This window comes from Tachyglossus aculeatus, chromosome 2 (genome assembly GCF_015852505.1).
Source record: "Tachyglossus aculeatus isolate mTacAcu1 chromosome 2, mTacAcu1.pri, whole genome shotgun sequence".
NCBI lineage: Eukaryota > Metazoa > Chordata > Mammalia > Monotremata > Tachyglossidae > Tachyglossus > Tachyglossus aculeatus.
The window spans coordinates 55,471,784-55,494,474 of NC_052067.1; the positions used below are offsets into that span (position 1 = coordinate 55,471,784).

The window sequence follows — 22,691 nt, forward strand, 5'->3', positions numbered from 1 at the left end:
GTCATCTGGGCGGCAGAGTGAAGTATGGACTGGAGAGGAGAGAGACGGAAGGCGGGGGTCGTCAGCGAGGAGGCTGATGCGGTTGTCAAGGCGAGGATAGGATAAGTGGGTCGACAAGGGAGCAGTTGGGTTGAAGAGGAAGATGTCAATTCGAGAGCCGTCGTCAAGGTAGAACAGATAGCGTTTGGTAACAGATGGAATACATGGGTTGAATAAGTGAGATGATTCAGGGATAAGGCCAAGGTTATGAGCCTATGAGAAAGGAAGGATACTGGTGCTGTGTACAGTGAATGGGAAAGTCTGGAAAAGGAGAGGGGGTGTGGATGGGAAGATGAGGAACCCCGTTTTGGACATCAGTTAGAGGTGGCATCAGGACCTCCAAGTAGGGATGTCCTGGCAGCAAGAGGAAATCAATCAATCAATCGTATTTATTGAGCGCTTACTGTGGGCAGAGCACTGTACTAAGCACTTGGGAAGTACAAGTTGGCAACATATAGAGACAGTCCCTCCCCAACAGTGGGCTCCCAGTCTAAAAATGCGGGAAATGCGGGACTGCAGAGGTGAGAGGTCAGAGCAGGAGAAGGTTGGGGAATCATCCACGTAGAGTTGGTAGTTGAAGCTGTGGGAGCGAATGACTTCTCCAAGGGAATGGCCGTAGACAGAGAAGAGAAAGGGACCCAGACCTGAGACTTGAAGAGAGTCCCAGAGTTAGTGTGTGGGAAGCCAAGGGGGAGAATCCCCAGTTAAAGCGTCCGTTATCGATTTAGTTGACCTTTTTTGTACTTTTTTCCCCCTCCATCCTTCCTAAGGTGGAGCAGCAGAATGGCTCGTAGTATTCTGGACGTGAAAATGTCACGATTTTATTTAGTAGTAAAACCGTGCTTTTTGTTTGGTTTCTGTATACCCTTTCCTGGGGCTCAGTACATCAGTCAAAGTAAAATGCCATTCATCAGGGGTTTGATTGCAGAGGGACATGTATTGTTTCTCTCCCCCGCGGTCCTAGGGAAGCAGCAACTTCAATATTTCCTCTCTGAGGTAAATGATCATAATAGAACTTTGTTTAGCGGTCTGGCCCGGCAAAGTCCTCATTAAGGCAATATGCCCTTTGCTACTCTGGTTAGAGCCGATCTCTTACGTTGCCAGTCTCGGCATTGAGGGTGGGCCGCCGCCAAAACCAGTCGTTTCCCGTCTCTGCCCCACTGGGTCAGGCCTGGGGCAAGAGACCGAAATGAGGCGGGAATAAGGACCGAAAGTGGCAAACAGAATCCAGAAACAGCGAAGGGTGTGAGGTGACCAAAGGAGAGGCAAATTTAGAGGATGTTTTCTCATCATCAATCGTATTTATTGAGCGCTTACTATGTGCAGAGCACTGTACTAAGTGCTTGCACTGTACTAAGCTTCTCCCCTCGAGATGGATTGTGAGAGGACAGTGGCATCCAACAGAGGCTACTGAAAGAGTTTAACAGATCCCATCAATCCCCGGCCCTGCTCCAAAATGGAACGTGTTCATTTCCCGCAGATCATAGGCAGAGATAAAGCGCCTCGATGTCACAGAAAGGTAATTGAAGACAAGATGCGGAAATTTTGTCCTCTCTGTTGGCCTTTCCCTTTTCTTCACTGAGAAGTAGACCAGTAAATTTACCGAGTCCTGGCCTTTTTCGTGCGGTGGACCCCGATTGTGTTATTCCTCTGAGCTGCCATCCACTGACCGAAAAAGTTAAGGAAGCAGTTGGTAATAATAGTGCGGGTATTTGTTAAACGCTTACTATGTGCCAGGCGCTCTACTAAGCACTGGGGCGGGTACAAGCAAATCGAGGTGGACACAGTCCCTGTCCCATGTGGGGCTCACTGTCTCAATCCCCGTTTTACAGATTAGGTCACCGAGGCACAGAGAAGGCAAGGGACTGGCCCAAGGTCACACAGTAGACAAGTGGCGGAGGCACGATTAGAACCCGTGACCTTCCGAGTCCCAGGCCTGGCTCTATCCACTAGATCACGCTCGTGGCGACCCCCAAGTCTCCTTCCTGAGTAGTGGCATCATTGGTTGTATTCACTGCCACTCTGAAATTCAGCATCAGAACTGTTGAATCTGGTGGTAGAATCAAATCCAGCCTAAGTTCTTGATTGCCATAAGTCATGTATTTAAATCAGCTTGCTTATAAATCATTTATTTTTATTAATGTCCACCCCTCAGGCTCTAAGCTCTTTATATGGGTCAGAAACGTGTCTACCACCTGTGATATACTGTACTTTCCCAAGCCTTCAGTACAGAGCTCTGCGTAATAACAGTGGCATTTATTAAGCGCTTACTATGTGCAAAGCACTGTTCTAAGCGCTGAGGAGGTTACGGGGCAATCAAGTTCTCCCGCGGAGGGGGGGCTGAGTCTTAATCCCCATTTTACAGATGAGAGAAGTGAGGCATTTCCCAAGGTCACACAGCAGTCAAGTGGCAGAACTGGGATCTGAACCCGGGTCCTCTGTCTCGGTCCTATGGTCTTTCGACTAGGCCACGCTACTTTTCCCTCTTTTTTAAGCACGTGCTATGTGCCGGACACTGTTCTAAGCACTGGGGCAGATGAAAGATAATCGAGTTGGACGCAGTCCCGGTCCCACGTAGGGCTCACGGTCTTAATTCCCAATGTACAGATGGGGCTGTAAGGTCACTGTGGGCAGGGATTGTGTCTACCGACACTGTCATATTGTACTTTCCCAAGCGCTCTGTACGCAGTAAGTGCTCAGTCAGTACGATTGATTGTTTAATTGGTCAGATAACTGAGGCACAGAGAAGTTAAATGACTTGACCTTGGGCAAGTGGCAGGGCTGGGATTAGAATCCAGGTCCTCGGACTCCTGGCCCTCTGCTCTTCCCAGTCGGCCACACCGCTTCCCCGTCGTCCGACGTCATTGTGGAGCTGACTGTAAGCCTTTCATCTCACCCTCTTAGTCTAGGCAGCGTGGTCCAGTGCATAAAGCCCTGGCTTTGGAGTCAGAAGGTCATGGGTTCTAATTCTGACTCTGACACTTGTCTGCTGTGTGACCTTGGACGAGGCATTCAACTGCCCTGCGCCTCAGGTCCCTCATCTGTGAAACGGGGATTAACGGGAAACACGAAGTCAAGGTCAAAAAGGTAATTATTGATCTAGTCCCCAAATATACAATTATTAGAGAAGCAGCGTGACCTCGTGGAATAAAGCACGGGCTGGGAGTCAGAGCTTCTGGGTGCTAATCGCGGCTCTGCCACTTGTCTGCTGGGTGACGGGGGGTAGGTCATGTCAGTTCTCTGTGCCATCTGTAAAATGGGGTGAAGCCCGTGAGCTCTATATGGGACAGGGACTGTGGTCAACCCGATTAGCTTGTATCTATCCCAGCACTTAGTGCCTGGTACATAGTAGGTGCTTAACATACTATTGTTATTATTATTATCACCGTCATCATTATTATACAAAGGATTCTTCATCAACAAATTGGAAAGATCCTGGGGTCACTGTAAATTGTTTTTTTTAAAAAAAGCTGTCATCTGATGGAGTCACTGATGCTCTAGAGGTGGGCCCGGATTGACAAATGCATCTCTTGAAGGAGGTGAAAATGTTCTTTAATTCCTGTGTGTAGATTGGCCTTCCCAGTGGTTTTTCCCAAATGGTTTTTATGAAAGTATTTAAAATCTGTCATGAATTTTTTTCTGTTGGTGTTGGTATTTATTAACCACTTGTTACGTCAAGCATTGTACTAAACTTTGAGTAGAGGCAGTGGGGAACAGTGGTGTTTTTTGTATGTCCTCGGTATGTAGGCAGTGTTGTAAGTGGGAGAAGAATATTGGTCCCTGCTCTTATGTCAGTTGGGGGTAAATGGGGCTCAGACACAAATTCGCAGAAGAAGCAGCATGGCCCAGTGGCCTCAGAGTCAGAGGACCTGGTTTCTAATGCCCGATCTGTCATTTGTTTGCTGTGTGACCTTAGGCAGGTCACTTCACTTCTTTGTGCCTCAGTTACCTCATCTGTAAAACGGGGATCAAGACTGGGAGCCCCATGTGGGACGGAGACTGCGTCCAACCTAATTATCTTGCATCTACCCCGGCTCTTAGTACAGTGCCTGGCAAATAGTAAGCACTTAACAATTGCCACCGTAATTATGATTATTATATGAAACTCACCGCACCACTAGCATCCTTCCCATCTTTCAAGCCCCTGAGCTTGGTGTATAAGCTCATATTTAATTTGTATTTTGTACATATTTTGTACATATTTAATACTCTTACTTGTACATATCTATTCTATTTATTTTATTTTGTTAGTATGTTTGGTGTTGTTCTCTGTCTCCCCCTTTTAGACTGTGAGCCCACTGTTGGGTAGGGACTGTCTCTATACGTTGCCAACTTGTACTTCCCAAGCGCTTAGTATAGTGCTCTGCACACAGTAAGCGCTCAATAAATACGATTGATGACGATGATAAGCTCCTTAACATCAGCTTTAAATCACTCAGTCATTTTGCCCCATCTTTCCTCACTCTACTGATGTACTGCAGCCCAGCCACCTGAAAGCCAGAACTCTTTTGGATTCTGGAACTTGACCTCGCGACAGAGCATATATTCGGATTACGGACATGAACCTTTCTTCCATTCGTTGTCGTATTTACTGAGCGCTTTCTGAGAGCAGAGCACTGTACTAAGCACTTGGAAGTATGAGTCCCACCCCTCTAAACCTTGGGCACGAAATGTGTCTTACCAACTCTATTAAACCTTATTCTCCCACACAGTACAGCGCTCTGCGCGTACCCTCTAGACTATCAGCTAGCTGCGAGCCGGGATATGTGTCTGCCAACTCAGTTATTTGGTGTGCACCCAAGTGCTTTAAAACAGTGCTCCGGACCCAGTAAGAGCTCAATAAATATCCCTGATTGATTGCATTTCTGGAAAGTTATTAAGCAATTCCAATTTTTGAGCATCTCTGTACAGAGGCAGCACTGAGGGCCAGGAAGAGGGCAAGGGTCTTGAGAACTGCTCCGACCCAACCCGCAAAATCCTGGTTTTCTAGCACCATTTCACTGACTGTGCCCCATTCTCGTGTATCTCTCTGTCGTCCACTTTCAATCAATCAATCGTATTTATCGAGCGCTTACTGTGTGCAGAGCACTGTACTCTCCCGCCTCCTCCCCCCAGCTTGGAACTCCCCCCGTCCCTCCATATCTGCCAGATCACCAGCCTCTCCAACTTCAAAGCGTTATTAAGGTCACATCTCCTCCAAGAAGCCTTCCCCGATTAAGCCCACTTTTCCCCGCCTCCCTCTCCTTCTGCGGCATTGGCGCATTTTGATCCGTGACCTTTGGGTACTTAGTAATTGCCTCACCCTCAGTCCCACAGCACTTGTGAACCTATAAATTATATGTAGGTATGTATTCATATATGCATATACACACACAGATATGCATGCACACTGTATATGCATAGGTATAGATGTATCTATACCTATGCATATACACACACAGATATGCATGCACACTGTATATGCATAGGTATAGATGTATCTATAACATATCTTCCCCTCTCAAGTGGAAGATCACTGTGGGCAGGGAAAGTGTCTACTAACTCTGTTGTATTATACTCTCCCAAGCACATAGTACAGTGCCCTGTCCATGGTAAGTGTTCAGTAAATACCACGGATTGACTGATCATCTTGTAGTCTAGCAGAGGAGACATACTAATTGTATATCTAAGTAACGGAATATCCAAAATATGTACGTAAGGGCCGGGGAAAGGGTTAAGGTTGCTGTCCCAGAAGAAAGCCTGAAAACCACGGACCTAAAAACAAATCGAAGCCGTTGTTTCTGCTGAGAAATGACCTTTAGGGAGACAAGCATTTGCTTAATTGCTTGCAGTTAAGGGGTCACAATCCAATAAGATTCTCTTTCTTGGAACGTGAATCTGTTTGGAAAATGCTTGCCAGCAAAGGATGTCCGTTACGGGAAATCAGGCTGTAGTCCAGTTCTTTTGGAACAAAATGTTAAGTGTGTTGGAAAATCGGGTTTCATTAGAGTCTTTCCTTAAGGAATTCAAAGTTTAGAAATCTAGCATTTTCCAAGTTTGGTATTTGTTCATACTGCCTGTTTTAGCTTTTTTTAAATGTAATGTAAATGCATGCTATTTGCCGGTCTTTGCGCTAAGCCGAACAGCGGTTCGCTGCATCCAAATCGTCAGTTTAACATTGTCGGATCAACATTCCCTAATTCCTTACTGGTGTCTGAGCCGTGAAGCACGGTGAAAACAGACATTAAGATATATGCATGTAGTACATATGCATACACACATACATAATAATAATAATAATAGTAATAATAATGGCATTTAAGTGCTTACTATGTGCAGAGCACTGTTCTAAGCGCTGGGGGTGGATACAAGGTGATCAAGTTGTCCCACATGGGGCTCACAGTCTTAATCCCCATTTTACAGATGAGGTAACTGAGGCTCAGAGAAGTTAAGTGACTCGCCCAAGGTCACACAGCAGACATGTGGCGGAGCTGGGATTCGAACCCATGACCTCTGACTCCAAAGCCCGTGCTCTTCTCCACTGAGCCACGCCGAATATATAGTGCAGACATACACATGTACGCTATAGCGTACCTCAAGCATGCACGAAATATATATCTGTATATATGTTTGTACGTATTTATTTCTCTATTTATTTATTTAACTTGTACATATCCTATTTATTTTGTTAATATGCTTTGTTTTGTTCTCTGTCTCCCCCTTCTAGACTGTGAGCCCGCTGTTGGGTAGGGACCGTCTCTAGATGTTGCCAACTTGTACTTCCCAAGCGCTTAGTACAATGCTCTGCACACAGTAAGCGCTTAATAAATACGATTGATTGATTGATTAATAGTGTAGGGGAGACTGTAGTATGTGATATGTAGATGTGTGTGTATTTCGTAGTTTAGTACCTAGCTGAACATTTCAGGTATCTAAACGCGCAAGCTCATTATGGGCAGGTAATGTGTCTGTTGATCGTTACACTGTACTCCTCTCTACTTAATTTAGTGCCTTGGGCATAGTGAGCACCCAATAAATGCGATGGATTGATTGATTGATTGAATGAATGAATGAATGAATGAAGTGTCTAGCAACGACATGTAGGTTACAGGGAAGCTCTGCGTGATTTTCAGATTCCCGCTAGCACAACCTTCTTCTCTGACCGCACCAGCGCGAGGGCTCTTCTCCTTTCTCAACTCCTCCGCCTTGCCTCCCATCGGACAGCCCACCCTTTCCGCCGCCTCGCCCACGCTCCCACCTTCGCAAAGAGCCGTTCTCCACCCTCTCCAGAGATAGGAATGGGGAACGTACAACGTCCTACAATCCCCATAAAGCTGCTAATTTCTAGGGGCCCCCAGAATTACGTTGTCAAAAAATGTGTTCTTCGTGCAAGTCGCCGAAAGATGGAAGTCACTATGCCGCTATTCAGGCAGTCAGCAGTATTTATTGAGCGCTTACAGTGTGCAGAGCATCATACTAAGCACTCAGGAAAGCGCTCAGTGGGGTCGGTAGATGTGATCCCCGCTCTCCTGGAGCTAATAGCATAAGAGGAAGAGACAAACATTTCCAGAAATAACAGGGGAAGCAACAGAGTGATAGTTGCTCTGGACAGAGAGGGAAAACCGAGAGTGGCCGTCTGTAGTGCCTGATGAGCCGGGTTTGGGTTCTCATCCTATGGGTTTGGTCAGAAATCAATCAATCAGTCGTATTTATTGAGCGCTTACTTGTGCAGAGCACTGTAGTAAGCGCTTGGGAAGTACAAGTCGGCAACATATAGAGACAGTCCCTACCCAGAAAGAGAGCGGGGCTCGGCCGGGTACGAGGAAAGATCACCTGCCGTGTGGTTTAGTGGTTAGAACAGGGGCCTGGAGTAAGGAGGACTTGGGTTCTAATCCTACTCTGCCACACGTCTGCCGTGCGATCTTGGGCAAGTCTCTTCACGTCTCCAGAGCTCAGTTATCTGTAAAATGGGGATTAAGGCTGTGAGCCCCATGGGGGACAGGGACTGTGTCCAACCTGATTAACTTGCATCTATCCCAGCACCTAGGACAGTCCTCGGCACATAGTGAGCGCTTAAATACCATTATTATTATTATTATTTTGGAAAAAAGTGACACATCATCAACTTGACTTCCATTTCTTCGATAGCTTCTGACTCGCATTTCAGTCTGACGCTGGAAAACAGTAAGAATGAAAGTTCTGGCCAAGGCATCGCAAATTGTCCCTAAGTTATAGGGGACAATTATAGTTGCAGTTATAGTTGCAGACGTGTACCATCATCCCCAATTTGTGATGATGGTACACGTCTGCACCTGCAAAGCAATTTTTCCTGGACTGTGTGTGTGTTTATCCTTTGCTTACTGTTACTTCATGGGTCTTTTGGGTTTCTTTTTAGTTTTCAGAATTTCCGGATCTGATGCTGTGCTCAGATTACGTGTCGCTGTCAGGCGGCCCGTCTCCCACAGAGCCGAAGGGCAGCACTGTATCCTGGGACGAATTGAAATCGATGGACTTGCCGTCTTTCGAGCCTGCGTTCTTAGTCCTTTGCCGAGTTCTTCTTAACGTTATCCACGAGTGTCTCAAGTTGAGACTGGAGCAGAGGCCTGCTGGGGAACCGTCTCTCCTGAGTATTAAGCAGGTCGGCAATCATCATCATCATCATCAATCGTATTTATTGAGCGCTTACTATGTGCAGAGCACTGTGCTAAGCGCTTGGGAAGTACAAATTGGCAACATATAGAGACAGTCCCTACCCAACAGTGGGCTCACAGTCTAAAAGGGGGAATGACCTGGGTTCCGATCCCGGCCCCGCCGCTCTTCTGCCGTGTGATTTTGGGCAAGTCCCTTCACTTCTCCGTGCCTCAGTTGTCTGTAACAAGGGGATTAAAACCGTGAGAAGCAGCGTGGCTCAGTGGAAAGAACCCAGGCTTGGGAGTCAGAGGCCATGGGTTCGAATCCCGACTCCGCCGCTTGTCAGCTGTGTGACTTTGGGCAAGTCACTTCACTTCTCTGGGCCTCCGTGGGGATTAAGACTGTGAGCCCCACGTGGGACGACTTGTTAACCTTGTATCTACCCCAGCGCACAGAACAGTGCTCGGCACATAGTAAGCGCTTAACAAATACCATTATTATTAGGTGGGACAGGGACTGTGTCCAACCTGATTAGCGTCGCGTGGTATAGTGCCTGGCACGGGATAAGTGCTTAACAAATGCCATAAAAAAAAATAAAAACAAAAGCACACTAGTGGGTTGCTGTATTGTCTTGGTTTGGGGAAAATATGATGTTCTTCTTGAATCACTGTGGCTGGGATTGTAGGCATGTAGTTTAATCAATCAGTGGAATTAATTGAGCGCTTACTGTGTGCAGAGCGCTGTATTACGCACTTAGGACAGTGCCCAGTCCTCAGAATAATACTACAGGGCTTAGAACATAGTGTGACACCTAATGAGTGCTTAAGTAATACCATAAAAATAATAATGATAACTAAGTGCCTGGGAGAGTACAATAGAGTTAGTAGATACGATCCTGGCTCTCAAAGCTATTTACCCCTTTCACGGCACGTAATTTACCATCTTAAATAATATTCACGTGCATCAGTGTATTCTTTCCACGTACTTTCACCCAGAAGTGTTTATAATAATGATTGTGGTAGATATTAGCACTTCCTATTTGCTGAGGGCTTGGGAAAATACAGTATAATCTGACCACATGAGTCTCACAGTCTACGGGAAAGGAAGGGAGATCAGGTACTTTTAAGCCCCACTTTACAGATGAGGAAACTGAGGCCCAGAGAGGGTAGCCAACTCGACCAAGGTCACACAGCTGGCGGAGCCAGGATTGGGACCCAGGTCTTCTGACTCCCAGTCTTGTGCTCTTTCCACTGTGTCATATTTCAGACAGAAAGTAGCGTGTTAGTTACATTTCAGGGACCTTAGTTTTCAGGATCCGAGGACTTAAAATGACATGTTGAAATGCAGCTGAGGTCCACAAACAGAAGCTTTCCATAATCTGGGACAAACCTCTAAATCGAGAACACTAGAGCTAAATAGCATCTTCTAACACCTAGTGTCTCCCCTCCTTTTTTATTATTTGTTAAATGCTTACCGTGTGCCTGGCACTCTTCCGAGCACTGGGGTAGACGCAGGTTCAGCGGGTCGGGCAGTGTCCCTGTCCCACACGGGGCTCACGGTCTAAGTGGGAGGGACAACAGATAGTGAGCTCCCATTTTACAGCCGAGGAAACTGAGGCACAGAGAAGTGAAGTTACACAGCAAGCAAGTGGCCGAGCCGGGATTGCCACCCGGGTCCTCCGGCTTCGTGGCCCGCGCTTCTTCCCCTAGGGCAAGCTGCTTCGTTTCTGGGTTTCCCGTGCCCTGTGTCTCGCCTTTCCCCCCCCCCCTTCCAAGTCACACGCGTTGCCGGACACAGCCTCCCGCCTTCTCTCGGTCTCCTCGATTAAAGTCCCCGTTAGAGCAAGATATTCGTAGTTGCGCATAGTTAACCTGCCGAACTGGTCCATTAATGCATCTTGTCGATGTGTTTCCTTGCAGTTAGTAAGGGAGTGTAAAGAGGTCCTGAAAGGAGGCTTGTTAATGAAGCAGTACTACCAGTTCATGCTCCGAGAAGTATTAGAGGATCTGGAGAAGATCGACTGCAACATAGATTCATTCGAAGAGGACCTGCATAAAATGTTGATGGTAAGTAAACATCAGTGGTGTTCACTAAGCACTTACTGTGGGCAATCAATCAATCGGTCAGGCTTGCCGAGTGCCTCCTGTGTGCAGAGCCCTGCGGTAAGCGCTTGGGAGAGTACAACAGAGTTGGCAAACGTAGTCCCTGCCCACAGCGAGTATACAGTCTAAAGCGGGGAGAAGAGCACTGTACCGAGCGCTTGGAAGAGTCGTAGTAATCACCAGTCAATTAATCAGTGGTGTTATTGAGGGCTTACTACGTTCAGGGCATTTTACTGAGCGCTTGGGAGAGTACAGTACAATAGAGTCAGCGGACACATTCCCCGCCTGTAGCGAGGTTTTGGTAGAGGAGGAGACAGTAATATGAATAAATAAGTCATTGATGATATATCATTTAAAGATATGTACTTAAGTGCTGCGGGGTTCGACCAAAGGTCACAGATCGAAGTGAAGAGATGACGCAGAAGGGAGAGGGCGCCGAGGAAAAGAGGGTTTAATCGGGAATGGCCTCTCGGAGGAGATGTGACCTTCATAATGCTTTGAAGTGGAGAGAGCGGTGGTCTGGTACACGTGGGCAAGGAGGGAGTCCCAGGCCAGAGGGACGACATGAGAAAGGGGTCGGCGGCGAGCGAGACAGGCAAGATCGGGGCGCATGGAGTATCCTGGCGCCGGAGGAGCGAAGTGTGTGGGCTGGGAGATCAGTGAGATGTGGTAGGGGCGGGCAGGCTGATTGCATGCCTTAAAGCTGGTGGTAAGGAGTTGCTGTTTGATGTGGAGGTCCTTGAAGAGCAGAGAAACATGGATTGAACTTTTTTCTTGGTCAACGATCCACGCAGCAGAGTGAGGTATGGACTGGAGCGGGCAGAGATAGGAGGCAGGGAGGTCAGCGCAGAGACCGATACGCTAATCAGGGTGGGCGAGGATACGTACTTGGATCAGCGTGATGGAGAGGAACGGGCAGATTTTAGCGATGTCGTGAAGGTGAAACTAATAGGATTCAGTGACAGATTGAATAGGTGGTTGGAGTGAGAGTGGGTCGAGGATAACGCAAGGCTGTGGGCCGTGAGATTGGGAGAACAGTTGTTTTGTCTACATTAATAGGCAAGCTGAGGAGGACAGGGTTTGGGCGAGAAGATGAGTTCAGTTTGGAACATGTTTAATTTGAGCTAGCTGCAGGACACTTAGGTAGATATTTCCTCAAGTCGGGAGGAAATGCGAGATGGCCGGGAAGGAGAGTGGCCAGGGCTGGAGATCATTTGGGAATCATCTGCCTGGAGATGGTAATTGAAGCCATGGGAGCAAGTGAGTTCCCCAAGGGAGTGGGTGTAGATGGAGACTAGAAGGGGACGTAAAGGGTGAGAGGCGGAGGAGGAGCCAGCGAAACAGATCGGGAACAAGCAGTCAGAGAGATAGGAGGAAAACCAAGAAAGGACAGTGTCAGTGAAGTTAGGGTCGGATAAACTTCCAAGGAGAAGGGGACGGTCTACGCTGTCAAAGACGGCTGAGAGGTCTAGGAGGATTAGGATAAAGTATGTCAGGTTTAGTAGTAGTAGTAATGGTGTTTAATAAGTGCTCACCATGCAGAGCGCCGAACTGAACGTTTGGGAGAGTAGTAGCAATAGTAATAATGGTGTTTAGTAAGTGCTTACTCCATGCAGGAGACCTTACTGAGTGCTTGGCAGAGTAGTGGTAATCGTACTAATGGTGTCTAGTAAGTTCTTGCTGTCTGCAGAACACTGTACTGAGCACTTGGGAAAGTAGTAATAATAGTGGTGCTTAGTGCTTACTGTGTACAGAGAATTGTACTGAGTGCTTGAGAGTAGTAGTAATAGTGTTTACTAAGCATTTACTGTGTACAGAATACCTTACCAAGCACTCGGGAGAGCCGTTAGTAATAGTACTAATGGTGTTTAATAAGCACTTGCGCTGTACTAGGTGCAGGGAAAAAGCACATTTGGGAGTTAGACGTGGTGCCTATCTGTCGGGAGACTCCTAATCTAAAATGAGGAAAATAAGATTTTATATATTCTCTTGGTTTTGTTAAGAATCTGTGGTGAATGGAGTTCTCTCCACTGGGCTTCACTGCTATCTTGTTCCGTGTAATTGGTCATTTATTTAGAATACTAATTGCGGAATTGTAGAAAGTGCTTATTATGTGCCCAGCCCTATACTAAGCACTGGGGTGGTTCTTCAAATCCCGTCGAATTGTTTCATATCCTTAGCGACCCCACAGACACACCCTCTCCAGAAGGTCCCATCTTCTGCCTTAAAGTCATTCTGGTATGTGTATGTAGATACCTATCCATAGCACTGGGGTGGATACAAGATAATTAAGTTGGACACAATCCCCGTCCCTCATCATCATCAATCGTATTTATTGAGCGCTTACTGTGTGCAGAGCACTGTACTAAGCCCTCACGGGTTTCACCGTCTAAGAAGGAGGAATAACTGGCACTTAGTTCCCATTTTCCAGATGAATAAACTGAGGCTGGCTCGCACAAGTTCACGCAGCAGGCTGTGGCAGAGCTGGGATCAGTCTTTTAGACAGTCTTTTAGACTGTGAGCCCATTGTTGGGTAGGGACTGTCTCTATATGTTGCCAACTTGTACTTCCCAAGCGCTTAGTACAGTGCTCTGCACACAGTAAGCGCTCAATAAATACGATTGATTGATTGGTTAGCCCCCAGGTCCCCCGACTGACTGACCGACTTGACTTTTAGGAGCACTTTAGCCCAATTGGAGTGTAATTTCATCTGTTTGTGTTGGACACTTTACTCAGTAAAGATGACCATGCCCGGAGCTGTGGAATGCACATATAAAAATCCAAAGGGGGAAAAAAATATTGATGAAGTGATAAATATACAGTATCCGGAAAAGGAATTTAAGGATATCTAATGGGTTTAAGTTTGTTCCTAGATTAGTTGTTCATTATCACGTTGCAACAGCGTAAAAGAGTACGGAGAGCAAGGGAGAAATCAACTGCAAAATGATGTAAAGATAGAGAATCGATTCCAATTACGACAGTCTTAAGGTTCTTGAGGTTACGGTGACAATCATTCATTCAATCGTATTTATTGAGCGCTTACTGTGTGCAGAGCACTGTACTAAGCGCTTGGGAAGTACAAGTTGGCAACATATAGAGACGGTCCCTAACCAGCAGCGGGCTCACAGTCTAGAAGGGGGAGACAGACAACAAAACAAAGCATATTAGCAAAATAAAATAAATAGAATAAATCTGTACAAATAAAATAAATAAAGAGTAATAAATTATGCCATGTTCAGTATTGTTTCTTTCCTCTCGTTAAGGGTTCTGTTTTCGAATCTTTATAGCATAGAAATCCATTGATAGACGGGAACTGTTGGCAGCGTTATCTAAACCCTTCAGTTTCCATCACTAAGATTGTAGTTTTGGGGTAAGATATCATGAGATGTACACACACACACACACACACACACACACACACATATTTGTCTAACATATATAGCTCTCCTTTTTCGTTTTGATTTTTAAAGGTTTATTTTGATTATACGAGAAGCCGGATCCAAATGTTGCTCTGTAGCGCTCCTTTTTCGTTTTCATTTTTACAGGTTTATTTTGATTACATGAGAAGCTGGATCCAAATGTTGCAGCAATTACCTCAAGCATCTTATAGTTTAAAGAATCTGTTAGAAGAGGAATGGAACTTCACCAAAGAAATCACTCCTTACATCCGGGGAGGAGAAGCCCAGGCTGGCAAACTGTTCTGGTACTAAGTGCTGGGGTTGATGCAAGATAATCAGGTTGAATATCGTCCCCACCCCTCGTCAGGCTCACTGTCCAAATAGGAGGGAGAACGGGTATCGAATCCCCTTTTTGCAGATGAGGAGACTGAGGCCCAGAGAAGCGAAGCGACTTGCCCAAGGTCTCACTGCGGGCAGAGCTGGGATTAGAACCCACGTCCTCTTGAGTCCCAGCTTCATGCTCTTTCTGCCAGGTCTGTTTCCCCGCAGCTGAATCCCTCTGTTGGTTTCTCCTGCGGAGACGGACGAGGATGAGAGGGTAATTTTTCCGTCTTTTCTTCCAGTGACATTGCAGGAATGCTACTGAAATCGACGGGCCTTTTTTTAGACTTGCATCTTCAAGAGTGCTGCGCCGAGTTCTGGGCCAGCGCTGACGATAGTTCGGCCTCTGATGAGATCAGGTGCGGCTTTGTACTGGATTCTTCTCCCTGCTCTTCTGTTCGTTCTCCTCCTTGAATTCCCATTCATCCGTAGTCGTTCGTCAGGTACTAATTAAAACGGTCCAGCCCCGCCTGGGGTGTGAAATTAATCAGCCTGCGACAAAGAGAAAATGGGGTAATAGGTCAGTAAGGTGCCGGCGGGAGGAATCATTAAGGTCTTTATTAAGCGCTTATTCTGAGCCCAAACACCCTGCTCAACACTGGGGTACAAAAATACTCATACGTGGACTCAGACTCTATCCCACGTGGTGCCCACAGTCTAGTTCAGGGACTCCAGCCTGTTCATTTAGACTGCTAGCTCGTTGTGGGCAGGTAATGTTGTGTGTTTATTGTTGTATTGCACTCTCCCAAGCGCTTTGCACACAGTAAGTGCTCAGTCAATACGACCGAATGAACTCAAACGGGCAGTCAGACCCATGTCTTCTGATGCCAGATATACGCCCTTTTCACTGGGCAAGGCTGCCTCTTGACGCCTTTCTCGTGAGGTAGCGGGGTATGTTGGGCGTAGCTGAGAGTGGTGAGTGTGAGGAATTGGTTAATGCAGGTTTTGTAGGCTGGAATAGCTTTTGCAGATCAATTGGCTTTTAAAATTCCTAGTGTAGTACTCAGTGCTCAATGGTTTTCTCATCTGTGGGAAGGCAGAGAGGCCTTTTGGAAGGGAGAGCGGTACAGGAGAACAAAGTTTGAGACTATGCTGTTTCATTAACCTTCGCACTCAAGCAGAAGCCCTTTAAAGACAGGTTACGTGGCTTGGGCTTGTGCGGCACTTTCCCAGCACCTCGAAATCACTCTGTGGTTTTTATTGAGCACTTACAGTGTGCAGAGCCCTGTACTAAGTGCATGGGAGAGTACAGTACAACAGTTAGCAGACAAATTCCCAGCCTACAGCGAGCTTACAGTCTGAGGGGGGAACAGGCATTAATATAAGTAATTTATAATATCTAATTGAAAGCTACATAAGCGCTGTGGGGTTGAGCGTGGGGCGAATATCAAAAACCGAAAGGTCACAGATCCAACTTGCATAGATGAGCAGAAGGGAGGGGGGGCGGGGAAAAGAGGGCTTAATCAGGGAAGGCCTCTTGGAAGAGATGTGACCTTATTGAGGCTTTAAAGGTGGGGAGAGTAGATGTCCCGGCACCCACTAGGCATTTAATAGACACCATTTCTTTACTATTACCACCATTAAGCCAGATTCATAACAACCAGAACTTCATGGCCTTCCGTCTGTGGTGTCGTGTACTAAAATTTATAGTAACTGCCTTTTGATCCATTTTTATAGGAGATCTGTAATAGAGACCAGTCGAGCCCTGAAAGAGCTCTTTCATGAAGCTCGGGAAAGGGCCTCTAAGGCACTGGGTTGTGCTAAAATGCTCAGAAAGGTAAGTTGACCCTGGTGCTGTAATGGATTTTTTCATTACCCCTTGTTTTTATGGCCACCCTCAAAGAAACAGTCAGCTCGGTAACGTTAGTTTCCTTTGTAATCGTGACTCTAGGACCTGGAAATAGCCTCAGAATTCACATTCTCGGCTCCAGTGCGAGATCTGATGGACACCCTGAAGCGGAAATGCTACGTGAAGGTAAAAGTGTTGAATCCAGTCACTTTTATCATGGGGAGACCTATTTCATGACACTCGAGGTGACATCCTCTTTTTTCCTTTACTTCTTCTATTCTTTTATGATATTGATCTATTTAATGATTTTTTAAATAGTGTTTAAGTGCTTACTTTGGGCTGGGCACTCTACCGAGCGTAGGGATCTTGTCTTATGTTGTTGAGTCATCTTGTCTTATGTTGTTGCTCTACATCAGAGCAACAGCGTGAGTGAGGGAGTGAAGGGGGGAGAGTCAAGAGTGAGATACAGCTAAAAGGCTGGCTTGGAAGGAGAGAAGCCGGCAGACTGGGGAAGAGTCCATAAAGCGAGCAGGAAAGGTGGCTGGGGCCAGAGGGTGGAGATCCTTATTTATTTATTTATTTTACTTGTACATATCTATTCTATTTATTTTATTCTGTTAGTATGTTTGGTTTTGTTCTCTGTCTCCCCCTTCTAGACTGTGAGCCCACTGTTGGGTAGGGACTGTCTCTATACGTTGCCAACTTGTACTTCCCAAGCGCTTAGTACAGTGCTCTGCACACAGTAAGCGCTCAATAAATACGATTGATTGATTGATTGATCTCCGACCCATAGCGACACTGGGGACACATCCCTTCTGGAACGCCCCACCTCCATCTGCAGTTGTTCTGGTAGTGTACCCATAGAGTTTTCTTGGTAAAAATACAGAAATGGTTACCATTTCCTCCGTCCATGCAGTAAACTTGAGTCTCCTCCCTCGATTCTCTGCCGTGCCGCTGCTGCCCAGCACAGGGGAGTTTTGACTTGTAGCAGGTTGCCTATGGCACCCACAGTCTTAATCCCCATTTCACAGATGAGGTAACGGAGGCCCAGAGAAGCCAGGTCAGTTGCCCAAGGTCTCCGAGCAGACAAGCAGCGGAATTGGGATTAGAACTCAGGCCCTGTGAGTCCCAAGCCCACGTGCTATCCACTAGGCCACCCCCGTCCCTTGTCGAGATAGAACTTCAGAGGTAGACTCAGTTAGCCCGGTTTGTTGGAAGAGTTTCTTGAAGAAAGGCAAGCTAGTAGGGGCGCTTGAATACCGTCACTTAGGGGAATCGAAGGAAATATCTTCCCATCCTGAAGGATGTGGACTGGAAATGTCTGCATCAGGAATCCTTCCCAACATTGGAAATATTAGTGGTATTGTGTGCCTGCTATGAGCTAAGCTTTGCTAAGCTAAGTCTAGTCTTTTAGACCGTGAGCCCACTGTTGGGTAGGGACTGTCTCTATATGGTGCCAACTTGTACTTCCCAAGCACTTAGTACAGTGCTGTGCACACAGTAAGCGCTCAATAAGTACGATTGATTGATTGATTGATTTAAGGTAGGTATTCCCAAATCTCTTGTAGTGTTTGTTGTTCTCTCTTTTCTTCCGTCTTCCATTCCCTTCAGGGTCACCCTGACTTGCTCCCTTTATTGATTTCCCCCCTCCAAGCGCCACAGCACAGCACCTATGTACATATCTGCCATTTATTTGTTCATATTTTTGTCTGTCTCCACCCGTAGACTGTAAACTCGACGTGGGCAGGGAATGTATCGGTTATATTGTACTCTCCCAAGCGCTTAGTACAGTACAGTACAGTACATACAGTACAGTAGTACAGTACAATAAATAAAATATTTATTTTATTTTGTTGGTATGTTTGGTTCTGTTCTCTGTCTCCCCCTTTTAGACTGTGAGCCCACTGTTGGGTAGGGACTGTCTCTATGTGTTGCCAATTTGTGCTTCCCAAGCGCTTACTACAGTGCTCTGCACATAGTAAGCGCTCAATAAATACGATTGATTGATTGATTGCTCTGCACACAGTAAGCTCTCAGTAAATATGACTGACTGACTAGGAGAGCGGGGGAGTTGAGTGGATAGAGCTCGGGTTGGGGAGTTAGAAGGATCTGGGTTCTAATCCCCACTCCACCGCTTGTCTGCTCTCTGACTTTGGGCAAATCACCTGACTTCTCTGTGCCTCAGTTCCCTCATCTGTAAAACGGGGATAAAGACGTGGGACAGGGACTGTGTCCAACCCAATTAGCTTGTAACTATCCCTGTGCTTAGAACAGTGCCTGGCACGTAGTAAGCACGTAACAAATACCACAATTATTAGTACAGTGCTGTGCACACAGTAAGCGCTCAATAAATACCACAGATAAGTCGACGCAGTCCATGTCCGCACAGCACCCACGGTCTGTCTCATCCCCATTTCCCACTTGAGGAAACTTGAAGCTCAGATCGAATAAGTGATTTACCCAAAGCTCTTAGCAGAGGTCAACTAGAATCTCCTAACCCCCAATCCAATTCTCTTTCCACTAGACCATGCTGCCTCCCCTTGGTATTCCCACGGTCATTTCCTGAAGGAATTTCTCTTTTTGCAACAATTCCTTAGGTAGTTTACTGCTGCCTAGTGTGGAATTCCCGCTGTGCAGACCGCTGGCATCGAGCCTGCTTCTGGAACTTGGGGACGTACCCCCAAAAGATATCATTTCTGAGTCGTTTTAGGGTAGTTCCCCTTCTCCAGCCCTGTCTCTTATCTTATAGACTTGGTTTTAGGGTGTTTCCCGGAAGGGCTCAGAAATGTGAATCAGGAGTCCTGGGATTTAATTCTTTCTCTTCCCCCTGGCTGGCTGGGAGACCTTGGGCAAGTCACTGAACGTCCTTGTGTCTTTCCCTGTCTTATAAAATGGGCATGAAAAACTATAAGCTTTCTATGGGCAGGGAACATGTCTGTCAACTCCGTTGTATTCTGTCGAGCACTTAGTATCGCTCAATAAATAAATAATACCAGTTCTCCCTCCCCCGTAGGCTGGGAGCCCTGTGGGAGATAGTGACCTTGTCTGAGCCGATTAATTAATCCCTAACTCAGCGCTTGGCACACAGTAAGCATTAAATAAATACTATTTTTTTGCTCAAGGGTGCAAGCAAGATGGGAGCCAAGTCATATACAGGGAAACAGGCACCTCTTCCCCCCCCCCCTTCCCATGCATTCAGGATACAGGAACAAGCAAGTTCCGCATTTCCCGTTATTCCCATTTTGGAAAGTAAAATTAAAGAGTGATATCCTCATGACCTAGTGATTGATTTTTCCAGTTTGGGCATTATCCGTTTGGCCTCCCTCCTTTTTTGCCATTTCAGAACTGTTTAGCACCTCTAGCAGAGAGTGGCACTTGTTTGCAGCTCTGGGGTAAGCCTGGGAGGGCAAAGAGCAGTAGCCATCGGCGAAAATCCAGGAGAGAAGCTGCGTGGTCCAAGGAGACATGCAGCGTGGTCAAATCGATAGAGCACGGACCTAAAAGTCAGAAGGACCCAGGTTCTAATTCTGCCTCCACCACATGTCTGCTGTATGACCTTGGGAAGTCACTTCTCTGGCCCTCAGTTACCTCATCTGTAGAATGGGCATGAAGACTGTGAGCCTCATGTGGGACAGGGACTGTGTCCAAACTGATTATCTTCTATCTAGGACAGTGCTTGGGACACAAGTAGGCATTAAACAAGTACCATAATTTCTATTATAATAGTAATAATTATTATTGTTACTATTAAAATCGGGTCTTTGGAATTTCCGGGATTCTGCTCACCTGGGCTGTTTCCAGCTCCCATTTGTCTAAGTGGAAGTTGATAGGAATAGATCTCTAAAAAAAAAATGCCACCAGGACCACTTTTTAAAGGTCGTTTTATACCCACAGTTGGGTATGTTTGTATTTATAGAGGTTGTATCTACAGAAGCTGCCTTCAGATTGAATCCCACACGTTGTCCACATAGTTCCTGTGGGTGGAAACCAGCCGTGTCTGTGTCTTGAATTTATAGGCACACTTACAGCAAGAAATTATGGTCTTCAGAGTTAAAACCAGGCTTGAAATAGAAACAGTTGCCATAGGATATAGGGCGTAGAGTATAATAATTTGTTACTGACGTCACATACAAATTTAAGACGTAAAGGTAATGAGGGGAGAGTCCCCTCTCCCTGCACCCCAGTCTGTTATTTTCTTCGTGTGAATTTAAAGCAGGAGCTGTTGCTGCCGTCAGGGCCGCAGCCCACCTCCTCTCCCCCTCCTCCTTCCTTGTCGCCCATTCCACCTTCCTGGCATGTAGCCAGAGGCATGGAAGCGGGTTTTGGGGTGGACCCGGGAGGGATGGGGAGAGTGTCAACGGGCCCTTCTTCAGGTGCCGTTCCCTCATACCCCCCTCGCACATTTGAATAATGGGGTATGTGCCCGGCACTCTACTAAATGCTGGCGTGGATACAAGCGAATTGGGTCGGACAGAGTCCCCATCCCACATGGGGCTCGCGGTCTTAATCCCCGATTTCCAGACGCGATAACGGAGGCACAGAGAAGTGAAGTGACTTGCCCGGGATCACACAGCAGGCAAGTGGCTGAGCTGGGGTTAGTGCCCAGGCTCTATCCGCTCCCACCCCTAAGTCTTGTCCCAGTCCCCCATTCCCACAGCTCCGGCTGACGCGGAGGGGAAGGGGTGGAAGGTGGATTGACCGTGGTCAGCAACAGCTGGTGCTCAAATGAGGGTCAAAAACAGAAAATGCGTGACTGGTGGGGAAGGGGACAGGGTGGAGGGGCAAATGGGAGCGGGACTGGGGAGACAGGAGGCGAAGGCCAAGTTCAGAGTGTGGAGCGGGAAAGATGCTGGGAATGGGGGTGATGTGGAGGGGAGGGAATCGACTCGAACGGAATCCTACCGACATCGGCCTGAATAGGGAAAAGTGGCTAAATGAGTCAAGCGGGTAAATAGAAAGGGATTTCTGGGCTAAAGATGACTGAGGGGTAGGAAGAACGAGAAGGCCGGAATCATAAGCTTTTATCATTTTAGATAAAAGGATATCTACCTTGTAGACTGTGAGCCCACTTTTAGACTGTGAGCCCACTGTTGGGTAGGGACTGTCTCTATATGTTGCCAGCTTGTACTTCCCAAGCGCTTAGTACAGTGCTCTGCACACAGTAAGCGCTTAATAAATACGATTCACTGATTGATTATCAGTCTGTCCCAGAGGGAAGGCGGGGAATAAATCCATAGGTGAAAGAGCTAAGGGGAATAACCCCATTATTTCTCTGTAGATTGTTGTGGAGTAATCGCACAGTTGACTAATTTCAGATGAGGCCAGAATACCCTATCTAGGTGACACAGAGATTTATTCAAAAACCTTTTTGCCGTCAAAGGGTTTTAAGCGCTCAGAACAGTGCGCTCTGCAACAGGAAGTAGACAGTCAAGAAAATTGATCAATTAAGTCTATAAGGTGAGGGAGAAGCAAGGCACGGCCTTCACTGCTGTGGATCCAGTGAACGTGGAAGTCCTTTGGGAGTGGCCGTCTTCATTAGAACATAATTTTGTGTGAAAGTAGCGTGCTGGAGGTGGTGGTGTTACTGTGGCGGGGCAAAAATGCCCTGGACGTCTTCCTTTCACAAATGTAGGAGCCCGCCTACCCACCAAAACTCTGTACTTAAAATAACTGATCCGCAATCCGGAGACAGGTATCTCTTGATTACCACCTGCCAGGAATCTCATTAGTTCAGATTGCTTGTTGCATGCAGTTGATTGACTGCATTCGACTACAGTAATAACAGAAACCTCTGGACAGTATTTGCCTCGGGCGGCCTTAACAACTTAACAGGTTTCTGTTGAAATATTATAAAACTATTTTAAAAACTCTGAAACGAGACACCAGGGTTCCTTCACTTTAGCAGAGGTTACGGAAACGTAAAGTGTCACGTGTTGGGGTCTCTCAGCAACAAGCTAAAATATCGTCATTTTTCCCGGATATAAAAAAAAATTCAAAGTAGCTAAAAGTGTAGCTTACTCTTTAGTTGTCAGTTTTTCCAAGATAAATTAGTAGTGATTGTCACGTGTATCCAGACTGTGAGCCTGCTGTTGGGTAGGGACCGTCTCTATATGTTGCCAACTTGTACTTCCCAAGCGCTTAGTACAGTGCTGTGCACACAGTAAGTGCTCAATAAATGCGATTGAATGAATGAATGAACGTGTGGTCTTTTACCATGGACTCAATCAAGGGAGTACTTTTTAAAGGATGTTATTATAGCGCCTTTTTTTCCAAGAAATTAGAGACATAGCATATTTGGGGGAACATTTTCTCGTTAAACCTGATTATGTTGCATCTATCCACAGCGCTTCGTACAGTGCACGGCCCATAGCG

At 46.6% G+C, this 22,691-nt stretch overlaps 1 protein-coding gene across 7 annotated transcripts in view; it reads left to right on the top strand.

Moving 5' to 3' along the window:
- MAP3K4 (mitogen-activated protein kinase kinase kinase 4) overlaps positions 1 to 22,691 on the top strand; it is a 171,161-nt gene that overhangs the window by 99,725 nt on the left and 48,745 nt on the right. For all 7 annotated transcript variants that reach the window (XR_005448619.1, XM_038742010.1, XM_038742029.1 and 4 more), the window contains exons 4-9: positions 8,414 to 8,656; positions 10,569 to 10,715; positions 14,297 to 14,454; positions 14,773 to 14,889; positions 16,208 to 16,307; positions 16,422 to 16,505. Coding sequence is in view for 6 of the 7 variants with exons in the window: in XM_038742010.1 (XP_038597938.1) it covers positions 8,414 to 8,656; positions 10,569 to 10,715; positions 14,297 to 14,454; positions 14,773 to 14,889; positions 16,208 to 16,307; positions 16,422 to 16,505 (849 nt within the window). In the remaining variant the exon portion in view is untranslated. The remainder of the gene's footprint in view (positions 1 to 8,413; positions 8,657 to 10,568; positions 10,716 to 14,296; positions 14,455 to 14,772; positions 14,890 to 16,207; positions 16,308 to 16,421; positions 16,506 to 22,691) is intronic.